At 47.0% G+C, this 19,962-nt stretch overlaps 1 protein-coding gene across 3 annotated transcripts in view; it reads left to right on the forward strand.

The window, feature by feature from the left end:
- The window catches only part of ARHGEF9 (Cdc42 guanine nucleotide exchange factor 9), a 256,681-nt gene that overhangs the window by 73,931 nt on the left and 162,788 nt on the right, over positions 1-19,962 (forward strand). The window contains exon 1 of one of the 3 annotated variants that reach the window (XM_063141833.1): positions 8,940-9,008. The exons of 1 other annotated variant lie outside the window; for it this stretch is intronic. In XM_063141833.1, coding sequence (XP_062997903.1) covers positions 8,979-9,008 — 30 coding nt within the window. In that variant the 5' untranslated portion in view covers positions 8,940-8,978. Of the gene's footprint in view, positions 1-8,939; positions 9,009-19,962 lie in introns of those variants that run through there. One more of the 3 variants, XM_063141836.1, reaches the window with a different exon arrangement.

Below are 19,962 nucleotides of genomic sequence, written 5' to 3' on the forward strand. Positions count from 1 at the left end.
TCTGGAGCTCAGGCAGGCACCCACTTCGTATTCCTTTTGGCACTACCTGAAAAGGTTGTTGTCCCAGGAAGCCTTCCCTTAATGACCAGCCACGGTTCCCTTTGCATTTTGCCTCTTTTAAAAAATCTATTTTAATGTGTTTTTATTCTGTTTTTATTTTATCTTGTACACCGCTCTGAAATTTTGAATGGGGAGCGGTATATGAATATTATAAATAAATAAATAAATAAATAAATAAAAACAGAAGAGGCAGCACGATGGCCAATTCCAAGCCACACAAAGCCCGTGTGAGCAAGTACACCTTCAGGAGATGTTTAACAGACACCACATTTTCTGCCTCCCAAACTGCATGGGGAGGGGGTTGTTCTAGGTTTGAGGGGGTTCATAGCATGGTGTCCTCTACTGGTCGGCCTGCTGCCAATGCACCACCTCCACCCCACCCCACTCAAGGCAGGTTTATCCAATAGCAGAGGCAGCGTTTGTCCGATTGGTTCTGGGTGGACACCATTTAAATTTCCCACCGTTCCCTGGAGTACTGGGGGGGGAAACAGAAGCCAGTGCAGGCAATTGTGGTGGCTAATGCCTGCCCAAGGATACTGTGTGGCAACACCTGTTACCTGGTTGAAGTCCTGCCAGGTGTAAGCAGAGGCTATAGTTGCAGAAAAGTGATGTTGGGAAGGTGACGAGCCACCAACGACATGGCAAATTTGAAGCCCAAAGGAAGGACTACGAGGCATGGTGGCTCACATGTGGTAGTTGGACCAGGGGGACCAACTTTGGTTCTGTTCTCTGCTCAGCCATACCAGCTCACTGCTTTATTCACTCACTCTTAGTCCAACCCACCACATGGGTTCATTGGGAGGAGAAAGGGAAGAACCTCCCTCCAATCTACACCACACCAAGCACCTCAGAGGAAGACTTGCCAGACCTAGATGGGCAATCAATATGAACCCAACCACCATCGCTTTCTTACAGAATTCCTTTCTTTAAAATTAGTTCCACCAACATTTTCCTGCCTATTAACAGCGTTGAGTTGCATCATCTGTCCGGCGTTATGTGCCCTTGAGAAGTCTCAATGAATTAGGCCGCAATTATATTCCTAGAGACAGCATATTGCTCTAGGTCACCATCACCACATTTGCATCTTTAGATAGACACCCGTGACACTGGCTGGGCAGAAATCCAGTCAGTTCTACTGGACTTACTCCTGGTGCGTAACCGCCAGCATTTCACAGATGAGAATAGGGTCATGCTTTCGTGTACTTTTCTCCCTCTGTTGCAGGGCTGGCCATTTTGCCACCTGAGGTGACGGACTAGACCCCATTGCCCAAGATCCCATATCAACTAGACCGGCAGTTAAATCTTATTTCAATACTGGTGATGAGACAACATCTTCCATTGTACCTGAGGCTGGCAGGCTAGCTTAGGGGGCACATGGCAGAGCGCAGGGCACACAGGACTCTGTCCTCCAACACTTCACTGATGTGCTGCATGAAGCCACTTCACTGCGCTGATAGCAGGGCCGGTCCTGCCCTGTTCTCATGCCGAAAGTCACTTGGTCACTCCACCTTCCACAATGACCAATTGTTGAAGGCTGGTATTTGTTTGCTGTGTGTAGAGATGCTAACTTTTTAGCCAGCCCTTTCTGCTGTACCACAATCTGCAAGTGAAGCTCTTCAGGACATGGTGGTAAATGTTAGGACCTGATGTTTGCTCCGGATCAGGCTGTAGTCAGAACATAGCTAAAGTGATTGGCAAACTGAGGCTCTTGCTACACCATACAGGTGTAGAGGGAGGGAGGGAGCGATCCCAGACTTACCTCCTTCCGGGATCGTCCCCCAGGTCCAAATGGCCAGTGTGACATCCGGGATGGGAGGAAGGATGTCGCGCGAGTGGAGGCGGCCATTTTTTAAAAAGTCACAGGAGCTGGAGCGCCCTTGCGCTCCAATGAAAGGTAAGTGTGTGGGGGGGAAGCCCTGACCCCTCCCCCAATTCCTCCCCTGCTTCCTTCCCTCTACTACTCCCCACTTCTCACAGGGAGGAGGGAAGAAGCTGGGATGGGCAGCCACACCTCCCACGGTCTCAGAATGATCCCAAAACCATGGGAAGAATCGGATTTTTCCAGGGAGTATTTATCCCTGGGAAAACCCACGCTTGCCCTGCCCCCAGGAGTCCCTGTGCATCATTTGGACACACAGGGACTTGGCCCTGACCAGCCCGCATTTTCGGGCTGGTGTAGAAATGGCCTGAGTTGTAGATATTCTTTTAGACTAGCTTTGCACTGGCTTCTAAAACTGGCGTGTTTGTAACTGACCTTTACAGGGTTTCTCAACTCTTTGATGTTGGCCCCTCTCTTGAAAGCACTCCTTCCATCACTGGTTTTCAAGCCACTTTTCAGTATTCATGTGGAGCTGTTCTCCAGGATAAGGGCTTTGTTTCTCGGCAGGAGGAAAGGTGGGATAGAAATGTAATACACAAATAAACAAATGGAACAGACTAATTGTAACCAACCCATTGCTTTCAGTTGAACTTGTATCCAATTAATGACTGAGGCAGGATCTATACTACTGCTTTAAAGCGGTTTATAACAGTAGTGGCAACTGTTGGAGGCCAGGACACTCTCCATATACAGTTTTCAAACTGTTTTCAAAGTGTCATATCCTGCTTGGTGTAGAACTGGCCTGAGCCTGTATATGTGCATTAGAGAATCTCTCTCTTTCACACACACATATTTGAATCACCCTTACCACAGCCTTCTCCAAGCTGGTGTGTTGGAACAGATGCGTTGGACTGCAACTCCTATCATCCCCAGTCAGCATGACAGTAGTTGTGATGGTAGTTCCCCAGGTTGAGGAAGACTGTCTTCCCATATGAAAAGAGGTAGTGAAATCAGGAATCTTCGTGTAGCTTCATAGTTATCCAGCATGCCAGCGTGGAGAGACAGACCCGCATTCAGGACACTGTCGATGCCGCAGTTCCATTAGGGATGTCCATTGCAAGGAAATCTGTTTCATTCTAGGGACAGTGGAGGAATCTGTTAGGGGGTTAAGTCCACCGAGCCTTTGGTGGCTCCCAGATTCCGACTCACTTGTCCGCAAACTGGCCCAACTCGATCTGTGCGAGTCGGATCAGCTCATGGAGTTCCACCTGCCAGCACTGCTGTGCGAAAACCTTCGCTCTCTCCTTGCTCATGGCAAGGAGAGCACCAGGGGTTTGTGCACTGCAGCTGGTGGGTGGCAGGAATCCCTGCTCTGCTGTCCGTCGCCATTGGCCCCTGCTGCCTCTGTCACCATGCTGGTCACCGTGACGGGAGCTGAAATCTCTCACTTAATCTTAATCTTACAGTAGTAATATTGCTGTTGTTTATTTCAAGCCAGATCTCTGCTTGGGCAATATTCCCACGGATGACTCCATGCTCAAATAATGCTATGCTACTGCTTATATATTCCTGAGAAAGGGTAAATGCATGCTCTCTCTTGCAGTTGCTATTGCCCGGATGAAAGTGGGAAGGGCCAGCTCAGTACATCCTCATAAGTTTCAAACAAGGGATGGGTCGTTTTGGTTGGCATTGGTAGCCAACGAAACCTTTGTCATTGCTAGGACCCTGCTCCCAAGGGGTGGGAGGTGTGTCTCATCCTTGGCTTTAAGCTGCACATCCAAAATGCAGGTACGGGGTAATCCTTTATTGCCTTCCCCGACCCTGAGGTTGGGGCTCAGAGGCGGTGTGGGGGTTCATCTTTGCAGTAACTCTGGGCTCCTGAGCCCTCCTTCCAGTCACAGTGCAACTGTGAAATGAATTCCACCTACTCCATCCATCTTCAAGGTTGGGAGTAAAGGTCCCGCAGCTGCTATTTTAGTACTCTCCGGGGCACTGTGGGAAATTAAAACCGCATTTCCCAGCCACTGTGCAGTAATTCAGGATGCTGCATGCATCTGCTGCCAGGGCCCAGCCAAGTAGGGAGGGGGTGTCACTAGGGGAGTCCTTCAAACCTGTTTCTGTAGGGGTCATTTGGGGTGAATCTAGAATAAGTGGTCCAGAAGTGATGTGGATAACGGGCTTCCTTTTTAAAAATTAATTTTTGGGAATACATAAAACATTATTCAACATATCATTGTACAACACAATCAATATACACCTTCAATTATATTAGTTACTCAGCAAAATCACCCAGCATAACACTACATATAAACACCTAGGAATGAGTTGAGTATCAAATAGACTAAATATCTCATAACACCACATATAATCATCTAAGAATGAGTTAAATATCAAATAGACTAAATAGATTAATTAGTATGTAATAATAATAGTAATAATAATAATTTATTTATTTATTTATTTATTTATTTGTTACCCGCCTCTCCCTCTGGATCGAGGCAGGTACAACACAAATCAGGCTTTGCATATCTTCCAAGGCCAAAGGTTTAAAAGTAGCAAAACAAGAATACATATTAATTCCTATATCATGATTAGTTTCAAGTATTCAATAAAAGGTTTCCGTTCCTCCATAAATTTGGGGGTTGTTGACTGCTATCTTGCAATCTAACTACTTCACTGATTTTCAATAATTGTGCAAATTGCTAAACTTTAATAAACCATTCTTTACATGTAATTAGTTTTGTATTTTTCCAGTTCTTGGCAATAATCAGTTTTGCTGCTTCTAACAAAATAGTTATCATTGGCTGATGAATTTTTGGGACATCAGATTGAAAGAGTTCTAATTACATTGTTATAAGGTTAATGGCTAAGCTGCTCACCCTTGTTGCTTGGGCCCACCCAAGTAGGGGGGGGTCACTAGCGGCCCCTTCAAACATGTCTTTTTATGGGTCATTTGGGGAAAATCTAGAAGAATTGTCCAAGGGCCCTGAAAAACTTGGAGCTGGCACTGCCCAGCACATTGCAAAGGATTCTGGGTAATGTTCTGGGGTGCAAACTGAGTTCATGCAAGATGCTGGCCAGGCATGACTGTTGCTCATAAGCTGAGAATGCACCCTGAGACCCTCACCCAACATTCTTCTCTGGCTTCATTTGTACAGGAACGTTAATAAAAGTGGACAAATTGACATTCAGTAATGTTTGTCCACCAAGACCAATTATATTCAGGGACCACAACAAGCACAGATTGAAATCTACTGTGGCAGACATTTAATCTCTGTGATGCTCAAAGGTTTTGTCTCCTTTCAAAGTCATTTTCATGGGCAAAGGACTTTGATGGTCATCCTTTAACCCTGGAACCGAGTTTTGCATCTCTATACAAGTTTCCACATCACTCTTGCACCTTCTAAACTTGGCTGGAGCTTTTGCAGCAGCTAAAATAAATATAACACATCATAAATACAACACATCATAAATGAGTATCAATAATTAATTTGGAAATAATTATAAGAAATGCTGGCAGGTGCAGTCTGTAGACACGGAAGTGATCCAAAATAAGGAACCGACATTGTGTTAAGACTCCTGGGTCTTTTTCGTGTGTGCTGTGCCCACATTATTTAGCAGCTGAAGGCAACAATGACTCTTACCATTTTCTTTTCACTATTTTAAAACATTGTGTATGGTCAGCAGTGAAAACTGAACAATGTACGTTTTTCCTAGTGTGTTGTCTTTGTTGTTGTTTAGTTGTTTATCATTTGTAAAGCATTTGCCATTTTTAAGTGCTGTAAATGGATTAAAAACAAGAAAGCTCTTGTCCTTGGGCAGGTCTGCAATCTAAAAGGAAATGGGGGGAGAGATGGGTGGTAGGAGGGAAACAAAGTTCTTCAAGTTGCAGAGTTGTTTTTAATAACCAGATTTGTTATCAAGTTGTTATTAAGCTGTTGAGTTGTTCTTAACAACCTGAGTTCTTCAAGTTACAAATGTAAAGAGATGTGGGGGTGTAGGAGGAAAACAAACAATTGGAAGTTCTTCAAATTATGAAGTCGTTCTTAATGATCAGTACAGGGTAGGGGAAGAGACAAATGGGAGCTGGTGTCTTAGCTGAGCCGATGGAGTGGTCCTGCATGAGGCCCTTGGGGGCAAAAAAGTTGTCCTCCCCTGTTGCAAAAGAAGAAGCGAAACGGGTTGCTGATCGAATTTGGGGGTGCAACAGGGAGAGAGGAATCAAAGATTACTCTGCATGACAGGGTGGGTGATACTATTGCCAGTGGATATAAAGAGTCCATAAGGAGAGGTGGACTTGGAGGAAAGATGAGAAGTTTGGCTATGGACGTGGGCAGCTCTTAAGGACTTGGCCAATTCTGGGCCCTCTCAACATCTTTCCAATATGACCATTATTGGTGGGTGTATTTTTTCAACCCTAGCTTTACCCTTCCTTCACTTCCAATGTGAAGTTGTCAAACCATGCCATTGGCCTATGTTAACAGAAGATATTCAGGCATTGATGGTGCATGACCGTCCTTGGGCATGGTACAGGATATCGGACCCTCTGTTTGTATTGTATGCCCTATAGTGGCCTCATTGCAAGATTTCTCTTTGCATTATTGCCCTTTTATAGGGTCGGCCTAATTATGCAATGACCTGAGCTCTTAAGGGCCATGAGATGAGTGCTTTATTGCACGCTTGTTATTGGGCACTCATGGATTTTTGTGGCTTCCTCTCACAATGTCATCTGCCTCCTGCACACCTCCCACCCCTTCTAGCTGTCTTTGCATGACAAAAAAAAAAACCACCCCAGTAAGTCTGACTTATTTTTAAAGATGGAAGTTGCCGCTATCTCCTGCTGCATGCCGGAGAAGCAGTGGGATCAAAACGGCCCACTGAATGGGCCACGTGCACTTTGTTTACTTCCTCTTTCAAAAGAGGAAGTAATGAGGGACAAATGTGCAGCCAGAGAAGTGATGGTAAGGAAACATGATTTCCCCCCTGTGTGATGATGCTCCTTCTCTCCAGTGCAAATATTTTACTATGCCCAGAGTTGCATCATTCGCTGTAGCAGACATCAAGATTCCTTAGTATTTTCTAACCATGGCTGTAAACTATAAACCTGTTTAACTGTGAACCTTAATGGATGCTCTTTGTTTGCCTGATGGATCTTTTATTCTGTATCTTTTATGTAATTATTTTTGTGTGTGGGAGGTTAGGTGTTTTATATCTCTCGCCTGCATCAGAGATAAGAGCTTTTCCCTTGTGGAAGAGGAGGCAGATGGGAACCCCTCATGAGCCATGTCTGGGCTGTGGGCTCATCCTCGATTTGTACAGTAGAGGGTGACCCTATGGAAAGGAGGACAGGGCTCCTGTACCTTTAACAGTTGCATAGAAAAAGAAATGTCAGCAGGTGTCATTTGCAGCACCTGGTGAAATTCCCTCTTCATCACAACAGTGAAAGCTGCAGAAGCCCTGCCTTCTTTTGTATCTGGTCACTCTAGTATAGCTGCTGCAACTTTAACTGTTGTGCTGAAGAGGGAATTTCACCAGATTCTGCATGCCTACAAATGACACCTGCTGAAATTCCCTTTTCTGTGCAACTGTTAGAGATACAAGAGCCCTTTCCCCACTGCACACCCGCCCGCCCACACACCTTCCAGTTGCCAATTCACCAATGATCTGACTTGAAGCTCCATCACTCTGGGGGTGGGGGGAACACGCTCCCTACCTTCGCTTCTCAGCCAGTGTTTTTGTTCCTCAGTTACTTCCTCTTTCAAAAGAGGAAGTACAGAACGAACACGAGGCCCATTGAGTCCACTGTTCTAATGGCGCTGCTTCTCCTGCACACAGCAGGAGAGAGCAGCGATTCCGAGTTTAAAAATACATCGGACTTAACCAGGTTTTTTTTTTCTTTTGGTCATGAAAGGAAGGCCAGAAGTTGTGGAAGGGGTGCGGGAGGCAGACAACGTCATGTGAGGGACCTGAGCAAACTCTGTGAGTGCCCAGGAACGAGTGTGCAATAAAACGCTCGTTGGATGGAGCTTTTGGTATAAGGATGCTTCCGTAGCTCAGTGATAGACCCCCTGCTTCGCGTGCAGGAATTCCCAGGTTCAATCTCCAAGTAGCGCTGGGAAATATCCCAGGTCTGAACGTGTGGACAGACTCTCCCAGCCTTGTACTCTGTACAAGACAGACGGTACTGAGAGGCAGCCTGGCTCAGATACTGGAGGTAGTATATAGAGACATCTTGACTAGTAGCCCTTGGTACCCTGGCCTTTCTATCTGTATATAGTGATTTGGCAAGAAAGGTTCAGCGGTTTCTCTGCCTTAAAATCCAGGCCATTCCATCAGTTGAAAGGCAGGAAAGGGCCACTTAGAGGGTGCGGAGACAGGGCAGTGTCTCCTAGAAACCCTGACAGTGGGGTTGGGTGGCAGAGCGTGGTGGGGGGTGGGAGTAGAAGGAAGGGTCTGCTCCAAGGTGTGATGGTCCAGTTACCCACCCACAAATGTCAGCAGAAAGCTAAGCAGCTAAGCCGGAGCACAAACGGAATTGCTGACTCTGGGCATCGGAGAGCTCCCCTAGCAAGAAGGGGGTGGGGGAGGGAGAGCAGCAGAGCAAAGAGGAGGGGTCATAGACGAAGAGAGAGAGAGGGTGTGTGTGTAGGAATTGGACTTGGGTCTCTCCTGTGCTATTTTTTTAAAAAAAACCCGGTTCCCTCTCATCTCCTCTCACCTTCCCTGCAGCACACCCAGTTGTCAAAGCACAGGTGCAAAGGGGGGGGGGAGAGGAAAAAAACTCAAGAGAGAGAGAGAGAGAGAGAGAGAGAGAGAGAGAGAGATTGGGGGGGGGAGAGGAGCGGAGCAGCAAGGCATCCTGCTCGCGCTTCAATAAAGCCCCAACACCCCAGGTAGCCGCGAAGAGGCTGCTGATCTCTGCGCCTTTCCAGGGCTCGTGGGAGGCCGGGTGCCAGCGGGTGGGGGCCAGGAGCGAGGGCGAGGCGGCTGAGGAGGGGGCTTCGCCTGCTTCCTATCCACACCCCCCCCGCGCCACCCGCCAGGCGGCTCGCTCCCCCTCCTCCATTTCATCACGCCCAGGGACCTCATCCAAAGGACGATGCAGTGGCTCAGGAATGGACCCGGCATGGTGAGTGCAAGGAGCTCCAGCTCCCCTTCCCCCCCCCTCGCCTCCCCCCGCGCCGTGGTGGCGGAGAGGGGCCCGCGGCTTTGCACCGACGTCCCTCCCCGCCCCCCAACGCCCCCCACCCCCTCGTGGGAGCCTCGCGCTCTTGCCGGGGGACGCTTCGACCGGGGCGCGGGGCCATTTCCTGCGTCCTCGCGTGGAGAAGAAGGGAGCCGAGGAGGAGGAGGACGCGGGCCTGGCGGGGAGGGGGGAGGAAGGGGGCGCGCCGGGGGGGGGAGCGGGGTGCCCGGGCGTCGGGGTGGCAGCTGGGGGGGGGGCTCGGCCCCAGGCAGAGGGAGGGGGAGAGGGGGGAAGCGGCGCGCAAGGCCGCGGGGCGGAGGCGATGCGCCTTTGCGCTTTCCAAGGGTCGCCGCCACAGAAACGGCGGCCGGGAGGAGGAGGAAGGCGCTGAGGCATCCCCGTCCTCTTTCGTTTCCATGCCGATGCAGTTCGCCGGGGAGGATTCGGCAGAGGGCGAGACGGGGAGCTGCCCCCCGCTCGGACCACGCGGATCCAGCCCCCCCCCCCGAGGTCCCGCTCCGTAGAACCCAGCGGCTTTCCCTTCCGCAGGAGGCCCAGTGCACTCCCATGCTAGCCAGCCCCTCGGGGCCTTACGCTCGAGGAAGCCGCGTAGATCTAGGATTGCAGCCTTCCGGTGCAATCCTGTCCGCGTCTACTCAGAAGTAAAGCCCAAGGGCGTTCCGTAGGACCTGCTCCCGCGTAAAGGACTGCAGCCTTTCGGTGCTGCGATCCTCTGCCCGGAAATTCGCCACATTGAGTTCGAAGGAACTTACTCCCGAGTAAGCGTGTGCAGGATTGCAGCCTCCGTCTCCTTTGCATTCCCAGAAGGTGGGGAATTAGGCGTTGCATGTTTAGACCCCCCCCCAAAAAGTCCTAGAACTCCCAGGCAAGCTTTTGTCCTCTTCTTCTGTCTAAACATCTGCATAGGATCGCACCCTGAATGATCGGTGCTGTGTCTCATTGCAAAACAAAATGCATTTATGGATCCCAGGCCAGCATTCCTTGAGACTGCGAGAGCCCTTTGCTCAGGGTGTGGGACCGGACCTTCCCCACTGGCTGAATGCAACGAAGATCAGGGCTGGCTTCTTTTGTTTGCCATCTGCCCCTCAGCCGGCCTTTGCAGGCAACCCCAGAGACCTCCCCACCCATGGGACCCTGATGGATTGGTACTGGGGTGACAGGGAAGGAGGAAGCCCTTTGTGAAGGGCCGGCTTTTGTAAAGCCTGGCTCAGAAAGCCTCACCTGGAGCCGTGTGGCAATAGATGCTTTTCATGCCCAGGTAGAACCTGGCAATAGATGCTCTTTGGAAAGAGAGAGAGAAACGTTGACTGTTTCTTCAGAATGTGGTCTCTAGAATCTAGGAAGCTGCCTTACATTTGTCCCTCTAATCCAATATTATCTACTGTAACTCCAGGATATGAGGCAGAAAAGGGTCTTTTCCGTCACCTGCAATGGAGGCTGGTGACTCCACTGTCACTGGAGTGATGAATCCGCTCCGGGTTTTAGTCAGAACCAGTCAAAACTCTAAAGGAGCTGACCAAGGTAGCTCCTTTAGAGTTCTGAATGGTTCCAACTGAAACCTGGAGCGGATTCGCCACCCCACTGTCAGCGGAGCCACCAGCCTCTACTAGACACCTGCTACTTGATCTGGACATGCCAGGAATTCAACCTGGGACCTTCTGTGTTCAAAGCATAAACTCAGCCTTTGAGCCATGGCCCTCTTCCTTTGATGCCATTGCGATATCCCTTTTCCTGAATAGTTTGCTACAAAGAAGGCGAGAAAACTCTGTGGACTGAGTCAGGATGGATCTCTCAGTTGTCAGAGGGCTCTGTGTGTACGTGTGTGTGTGTGTGTGTGTGTGTGTAGACGGATAAACCTCCACAGGGTTCGGCTCCCCTGCGCCCACTCTTCGCCTCCCACACAATCTATCCCCCCAAACCCAGGCACAGAATGCAATATGCAAGCAGCGTCCCTCACTTCTTTCCACGCTGTGCCAGAGCAACACAAGCTGTGCTCTGCCGATTTGCCCGGTAACATTGTCAGAAGATGATCACATCATAGAAAATAATATTATTATTTTTTTAAAAAAACAACCTACCGTTGTGGAGAAATGCTATTTTTGCCTTCCCTGTGGTGTGAGGAGAGGCAGGGGCAGTTGTAATTGAACATAATGAGAGATGTTCTCTGCCTTATATATATATCTTGCTTTCTATTTGCTGTGTTCAAAAGAAGTCTTGAAGCTATTATGCTCATTCTAAACTTCTTTTACCATCTCTAAAAATAGGCTGGCTACAAAAGGGTGGTGTGTGTGTGTGTTTTAACATGAAAGTTGTGCAGATGGCTATCTGCTTCTCAAACAGGCTTGTTTGGTTACCACTTGGTACAGATTTCTAGAAGATGAAAGATCTTTCTTTTTTCCTTTCCAGTTGGTAAGGCAATGATTCTATAGATCAACTGAAGAATACTGTAAAGAAGGCAAACTCCATTTTGGGCATTGTAAGGAAAGGAATTGAGAATAAAATGGCCAGTATCGTACTGCCCTTATACAAATTGATGGTGCGGCCACACTTGGAATACTGTGTACAGTTTTGGTCACCACACCTAAAAAAGGATATTATAGAGCTGGGAAAAAGTGCAGAAAAGGGCGACTAAAATGATTAAGGGGCTGGAGCATCTCCCCTATGAGAGAAGGTTGCATCAACTGGGACTGTTTAGCTTGGAAAAAAGGAGGCTAAGGGGAGACATGATGGAGGTGTACAAAATTCTGCACGGTGTGGAGAATGTGGATACGGAGACATTTTTCTCCCTCTCTCAAAATACTAGAACCCAGGGTCATCCCATGAAACTGATTGGTGGGAGATCCAGGACAAATAAAAGGAAGGACTTCTTCATACAGCGCATAGTTAAATTATGGAACTCACTACCACAGGATGTGGTGATGGCCACCAATCTGGATGGCTTCAAAAGGGGGTTGGATAAATTCCTGGAGGCAAAGGCTATCAATGGTTACTAGCCCTAATGGTTGTGTGGTATCTCCAGTATTCAAAGCAGTAAACCTGTGTGCACCAGTTGCTGGGGAACATGGATGGGAGGGTGCTGTCAAGTGGGAGGCCGCTCACCTGCTGCCAGCCCAGGCCCTGGCCTAATCTCATGCGAGCTGGGCGGGCGGCCCAAGGCTGACTGGAACCCCGGGGAGAGGGGGACACCTGTTCCCCTCTCCCTCTGACCTCCCTGCCCCCCAGGTCTGCCAGATGGCGCTGTATCAGCGGCCTCCAAGCAGCCCCCGCCCCCCTCCAGCCCTTCTGGCTCCAGGCTTTCCAAGGTAATCCTACCCCCCTTTCTGCCTCTTTGCTCCCCCCCACGAACGCGGCAGCGCCACGGTCCCGACCATGAGCGAGGCACGGCCGAGGCCCTTGGTGGTCGGGTAGGAGGCCACTTGCCTGCTGCGAATGAATAAATAAATAAAATGCAGTGATATTTAATTAATAAACTTTAAGATATGCTAGAACGGCGTATGTTACGCCGGGTACAGCTAGTTTATTATATTTCTATACCGGCCAGTAGGTGAAGCTCTGTATTATACTAATACGCAGGGTGGATTTGATTTAAATCAATTTGATTTAAATCATAATTTAAATCATGATTAAAATCACTACTCAGAAAGACTCGATTTAATCCCGTGACTTCCCCCCCTCCAAAAAAGTGTACTCTATTCATTGCATTATTTGAAACTTAGCACTTAAGAGGTAAGGGGTTGATTCTGTGTACATAGATTTGCAAAGGATCAATGGGATTGTGATCTCTGCAGACACAAATTCACAGTTTTGAGAACTGTAAAACCAGGCATCTGTGATAATATCTTCTAGATAGAAAAAATGCCCAATATCTTACAGAAACCTCTGGAAGAGCATGACCTTGTGAATGGATTAATGGAATTCATTTACCAAGAAATTTAAACATTGCATGAATATACAGCCTCATGCTACATAATTAAAAACTAATCCTTATTTCATGATGAATAACCTTTGGATTATAATGAATCTTAAATAGAAAACTCTCTTTACATAGATTTTCCCTCAAAAAGCATTTTATTAAAAAAATCCGAGTTAAATAAAACAAATCTGATTTAAATAAAAAAATTCATTTTTTTTTAAAATCCTTGATTTTTATCCACCCTGCTAATAAGTTGAAAAGCCAATCAAATGGCATAGGAAAATAAGCAATCCCCAAGCAGCAGAAAATCCAAATCAGCAGCCATCGAAAACAACACCAAACCAAACAAAAATAAAAACTATTCCAAATCAAAGCCTCGATTGAACAAAATGGTTTTAACTGCTCGTTGGAACGCCTGTAATGTGGGAACGAGAAAGATAGAGAAAGGAGCACCAAAGGCTAGGCACCGCGACCAAAATCATGCTACCCTGTGATGCCACCAGGTCTATCTTTTGGGGTGCAGAGAGAACTCTTGTTTGTGCATTTCGCAAGAGCTTTCTGTTCCTTTCCCATGTGTGCATTGATAAAAGCCTCCCCCCAAAAGCAAGCCTCATATCATTGTATGCATTGTCACGTCTGATGTGATTGTGCATCTGGTTGTATAATGTTTCTTTTGATGTGGTGTTTCCCCAGTCTGCATCAGTAAAACACGCACGGAAAGATGCTTGATGCGATTTTCCTGACAATCGTATCATGATAGCTTTGGGGGCAGTGTTTCATCCATGCACATTTGAGCATTGGTGATGTAGGAAACATTATTTATTTATTCCATGTGTATATCGCCCAATAGTTGAATCTCTCAAAAATGAACTGAACTGAATATCTTCTCCCAAATTCAATAGGTGCTGCTTTTTCCATCATGGATCAGGCCATTTTGTACCTGCCTGCCATATAATTAACTGTTCAATCAATCACTTTATTACCGTCCGAGACCAGCACATACTTAACTGTTAAAATTGAGGAGCCTTTCATAGAAGAGAGGTCCTAATTCAGCTCTAGCATGGCTGAACACACAAAGATGCAAAGACAGACTTTTAACAGCAAAGCACTCACAGCCCTGGGCCTGGATGAATGAATTAGTCAGTTTTGCTTTCTCCCATATTCATGTTTGTTTGTTTTTAAAGAAAATCTTGAGTTCTTTTTGTCCTGAATCTGGAGAACTTCGCAAATTTTGGTAATCTGTGCTCATCAAAACCAAAGTGAAATGAAATCCTCATCCAATTGTGCATGCTCCAGTTGCAGAATTAGTTTTAGAAATTTCCCAGTTAAAGCAAAATACTGGAGGAGCGGCGACAGGGCCGAGTGATTCCCCCAGAACAGTACATGACCAGTATGGGAGACATTAGGCATGTCTACACCGGCCTTTTCCACCGAGATCGTTCCTGTGCATCCAAAGCCCTAGGTAGACCTAGCTGTCTAGCGGGATGGAGGGGAGAAGATCATGCAATTTTTTCATTATGAGATCTCCCCCTCAATTCACACGCAGCGTGCGACGACCTCAGACAGAGAGGTGTCGTGCCCGCCATTTTTTGTTTTCTTAAAGAGGCAGCAGCACACCAGCGCTCATGTGCAAAAGTTAGGTTTTTTAAAAAACACACACACATTATTTCCCCTGCTCCCCCCCCCCCCATTGGCGCAGTGCTCCTGAGGACTGTGCCCCGGGTCCTGGCCCCTCGCGAGGAACCGTGAGGAGCCAGGACAAACCACGGCGCCCGGCCACCTATTCCACGATCTCTGGCTGAGCCGAGACCACGGAAAAACCGGGCCTAAAGGGGAGGGCGAGATCCTGGGCCAAGGGAGGGATTATCCTTCCCTGATCCCGGGATCCCCTGTGCGTCATGTGGACGTGCAGGGACAATCCCGGGGATTGCCCCGGGATAAAGCCCTGTCTAGCTATGGCCCAAATGACACACAGGGGATCCCAGAAGCAGGCAGGGACGATCCCTCCCATTTGCCCGGGATAACCCTTAGGTGCAGAAAAGGCCATCCTCTCCTCCCAACTTTAAACCTGCTGACCCTCTCCTCGCTGTACTCGGTTGTTTAATGGCTGAGTACACTGATGCCCCTCCATTTTCAAAACTATTGAACCTTTGGCTATTCATGAGGCTGTTTTTGCACGCGTCACTGATACTGAGTTGCTGAACTCTGTGAGTATCTGCTTCAACCTCATAAAATAATTGTATTGCATGTGAAGAGAAGAAAGATAAACATCTGATCAGCAATGCAGCAAAGTAATTGTCCAGTATTGATCTCTGGAACTTCCTCCCAGAACAGTTAAGTGATGCTGCCTCTCTCTTTCTCTCTCTCTCTCTGCTGTCCCTTTCATTCCCTTCAAAAAACTTTCTTTATTGTTCGTTGAAGCCTTTTGCTGAACTCTGTAGACCTCATCTCCCAGTGAAACATTGTCGAGGTATGCTCAGCCCCTCATTTATTATTTCATTATATTTTTTATACTGCCCCATAGCTGAGGCTCACTGTGCAGTTTGCAAAAATCTAAAACCATTTAAAATGCATTATACAAAATGAAAGGCATTTACATGAAACCCCAAACAACATATATTATTTATTTATTTATTTATTTATTTAATTACATTTATATACCGCCCCACAGCCGAAGCTCTCTGGGCTAAAAACAAGTTCTTAAACAATATATTTTTCCTCTTTTCTGTGCCTCCCCTTGTGTCAAGTGTTAGGGAGAAATCCAATCCAGTTTTCTCTGCTGATGGAACTGTTCCTGTCAGCAGAACAGGGGTAGAGGCGAGGAAAGTGTGAGTGTGTGTGTGTGTGTGTGTGTGTGTGTGTGTGTGTGTGTGTAAGGATTCACCCTTCCCCATGTAGACCTCAGCATGCCCTCAAAATGTGCTCTGGGTGTTTGGGGGACCCCTGAAACAGATTTTGGAGGGCTTGGGGGAACTACAGAAACTGTCTAAAGCAAGAAGCAGGAGGAGGCAGTTTAAAGGAGGCAGCCTTTGATTGTGCTATGGCAGCCTTCCTCAACCTGGGGCGCTCCCCCTGGCTGGGGCATTCTGGGAGTTGTAGTCCAACACATCTGGAGCGCCCCAGGTTGAGGAAGGCTGTGCTATGGCCTCAAGATGCTAAAAAATAAAAATGTAGGTCCCCTGTCCCCTAAAATCATCAGTCCTCCACTTTTTCCTCCCCTCTTTCATCTCTGCCTGCCTCCCAGTCCTACAAAAGAATCCAAATATTTGACTTGAAAATGTTTGGCACAGGCCGAAATTCTGGGCTACCGTGAATGCTTTGCCTGCATTTGCCATAAACGTCCCCTTGAACGTTTCTGAGCTCTTGTCTGTCTTCATAGATTTTCTTCAACACGATCCATTCCATGCCATGAAAATTTTCCTTTCTGGAACAAAATTGCCCTCCAGATTTATATGAAGGTTATTGGAACAGGATTTATGTACAAACTCTGTTCTAAAAGTATCACCAAGGCAACCAACAAGCACACCTGTTCCAGTTGGAGCCATCCCAAACATTCACCATGGAGAACGTTTGGCTTGAAGCAGAGGAGTGTGAGGGGAGAAAAGTGTCCCGAATTGCTCCTCAGCTGACTTGTTTTTCCTCCATCACTTGTTTTGCAATAGAGGTACTCTTACTAGCAGATGTCAGGTCCCCTCAGAGTCTGCCAGAATAATATTATGTTGACCCTCCCCAGCTTGGTGTCCTCTGGATGGGCTGGGCTGCAACTTCCAGAATTCCCATCCAGCCTGGCCAAGGGCCATGAGAATTATGGAAGTTGCAGTTCAACCCATTGGTTGGAGAAGGGTGTGTGATACGATCATATAGCATCATTCTAGAAGATCTCTAAAGTAGAGTGCCACCACCAGTAAGTTTGGCTGGCTTTGATACCCCAGGCCCCCAGGTTTGCCTCCTCCACTTGAGGCGGCAAAACTGGAAGAGGGATTTTAGTGGAACAATGTTCCAGTGCAACTTTTCTCAAACTGTGGGCTGAGAACCTCCAGTGGATCTCAGCCCACTTTCAGGTGGACCTCAATGCTACAGCCCACCCGGTACTTCCATCAGATGAAAAACACTGTCCATGCAGCATTATTATTATTATTATTATTATTATTATTATTATTATTATTATTATTATTATTTGCATGTGGGAGTATGGGGGAGAAGTTACAAGTTAAGTGTGAAAGGAGAAGAAATGACAGAAGATGAGTAAGAATACTTTGAGAGGCATGTTGAGGTAGGGTAGAAGGTTTGAGAGCCCTGGATGTAATGGAAGTGGTGCAGGCCGTAATCCTAAAATCAATTACTAAGGGTGATCGCCATTGAACTAAGTGGGACTAATTACTGAGTGAACTTGCTTAGGATCTTGAAGTGCTTCTGAGGTGAGCAGCACCTAGATAATGTGTTGGTTTTCTTAGACTGTTTGATGTCTTTGTGTCTTTGTGGTTAAATGACAGACAATCATTTGACTGGTCAATTGTTTAACTGGTGAGGTGGCCAGCACCCAGACTTTATTTACCCCTATCTAGGACTAACCCAATGCTGAAGGAAATAGTGGCCAATGGAGACAGTGGTCAACCCATGACTTCCTGAGAACATCCACACTCCAGACCATCTTTAGCTGCTTCCCATATGAAAACTGTCTTTGCATGTCATTCTTGGGATTAAAGAGGCACAAGAGGGAAAGGATTGACATTCTTGTTTTTCATACATGGCAGGGATGTTGAATCTCAGGCCTGTAGGCAAAATCTATCCCCCCCCACACACACACCTGGGGTTTCCACATGGCCATGGTCCCTTCTCCACTTTTGCTTTCAGTCCTGTCCACCACTGGCATGCAGTTCTCAAGAGCTTCTCCAAAATTGGATTTGACCCCCAAGCTGAAAGAGATTTGACTCTCCTCAGGTATGGTCACGGAATCCTAAGTCTGCTCAACAAACCTTTAGGGGAACATGAGTCTGAACTCTTCCATGTGATGGTTTTGTGCCGTGGCCACACACGCTGATGTGGTTGAGTGTCTATGCAAAAGTGGGGTGAAAAATATCAAGTGGAATGTACTTTGGCCCCTGACAGTTGTACTCTTATAGTCTCAACAGCTGTTTTGACCCAGTATTGATCATCCAACGTGCTCAACCTGTACATCCTTTTGCTTCAAGTGAACAAAACCAGACATGCATTGGGTAATATTTCCTAGAGGATTAAACTGGGGACACAAACTCATTAAGTTGTGGAATTTACTCATACCTGCCATTTCCCTTCCTTTCTTCTCATGGGAGTGAAATGGCATCTGCACTAGGAAACTATGGGGATTTTGTTCACAAATTGTTTGAACACATCCCGTTTGCAACCGTGAATGTTAGCAGAAATGCAGTTCTCGGGATTGTGTGTGTGTGTGTGTGTGTGTGTGTGTGTGTATGTGTATGTGCAGTTTCCCAAACTTGCACTCACATTAGAAACTGCACACTTGCGGAAGTGCAAATGTTTCATGCTTTAGCCTATGGGGTGGGGGAGATTGTGCATTTTAGGTGCACATTTTAAAAATGTAAATATTTCCCAATTGGGGAAAAGAAGTTGCTTGCATTCAGGAGTGCAAATGAAGTGAAACAACCTTCAAGGAGGAATTTGGAGAATCTCAACAGGTTTGAACATCCCATGTTTGCCCATCCCTAATATACATGTCTGTATGTGTTTGATTGGCAGGGCTCTTCCTATGTTCTTAATTCAATCAATCTTTATTGTTATTGTCCATGACCAGCATCAGATTAAAAGCACAAAACAAAGTTGCAATAGATACAGTAGTTTATGAGATGGCTAATTTCAGATCCCAGGAGATTCTGATAGCTGCTGCACAAAATTTGGCAATTCTGATGGTAGTGTTTGGGTTTCGGTCAGATAATAGTGTATGAATATAGAAGGCATCTGATCAGCCAGGCTTTCCCAGTACGAAAGGCTCAATAAGAGTTCTGCACAGATCCCGGTAAAAAGGGCAATGCAGGGGGACATGGGTCACCGTGTCACTGGGCGTGTCTGCACCATGCCTTATCCCAGGGATTGCCCCGGGATCATCCCTGTGCATCTATATGATGCACAGGGGATCCCAGGGACAGGGAGGGAAGATCCCTTCATTTTCCCGGGATAACCAGGACGGCTTTTAGCCCAGTTTTCCCGGGATCGTCCTGAGATCATGGGACGTGTGGGCGGCCATCCCAGTTTTGTCCCAGCTCTTCATGAATAAACACGAGGAGCTGGGAACCCAGCACGGGACACAGAGCTCTTCAGGTGCTCTGTGCCCATTGAGGGTGGGGAGGGGAGCGGGAACGGGCCTTTTTTTTTTTACCTTTTAATTTTCACTGGAGCGCAAGCGCACTCACACAGCCCATGTGGACTGTGGGGGAGAAGCTGTTTACAAATATTCTTGTATCTGAAAGATAAACTAACTCACTTATTAGAATATAAGGGAACATCATAAAGAATATTCTTCACACAGTTTGTAGTTAAATTATGCAATTCACTGCCACAAGATGTAGTGATGGCCACCAATTTGGATGGCTTTAAAAGGGGGTTGGATAAATTTCTGGAGGAGAAGGCTATCCATGGCTACTAGCCCTGAAGGTTATGTGCTACCACCTGTATCTGAGGCAGTAAGCCTGTGTGCACCAGTTGCTGGGGAACATGGGTGGGAGGGTGCTGTTGCACCATGTCCTGCCTTTTTGGTCCCTTCCTTGGCCACTTCTGGACAAGATGGTCCCTCAGTCTGATCCAGTATGTCTCTTCTTATGTTCTTAGCCTCTGCTTCATAGCACTTGGGGTGAACATAGCATAGGAGACTAGGGGTTATGAAGCAGATCATAACCTTATTATCCCAGTAGGAAATTGTGTTCTCTCTCTCTCTTTTCTTTCTTTTTAATCTTTTCTACTTGCAACATA

Source organism: Elgaria multicarinata, chromosome 15 (genome assembly GCF_023053635.1).
Source record: "Elgaria multicarinata webbii isolate HBS135686 ecotype San Diego chromosome 15, rElgMul1.1.pri, whole genome shotgun sequence".
Lineage (NCBI taxonomy): Eukaryota > Metazoa > Chordata > Lepidosauria > Squamata > Anguidae > Elgaria > Elgaria multicarinata.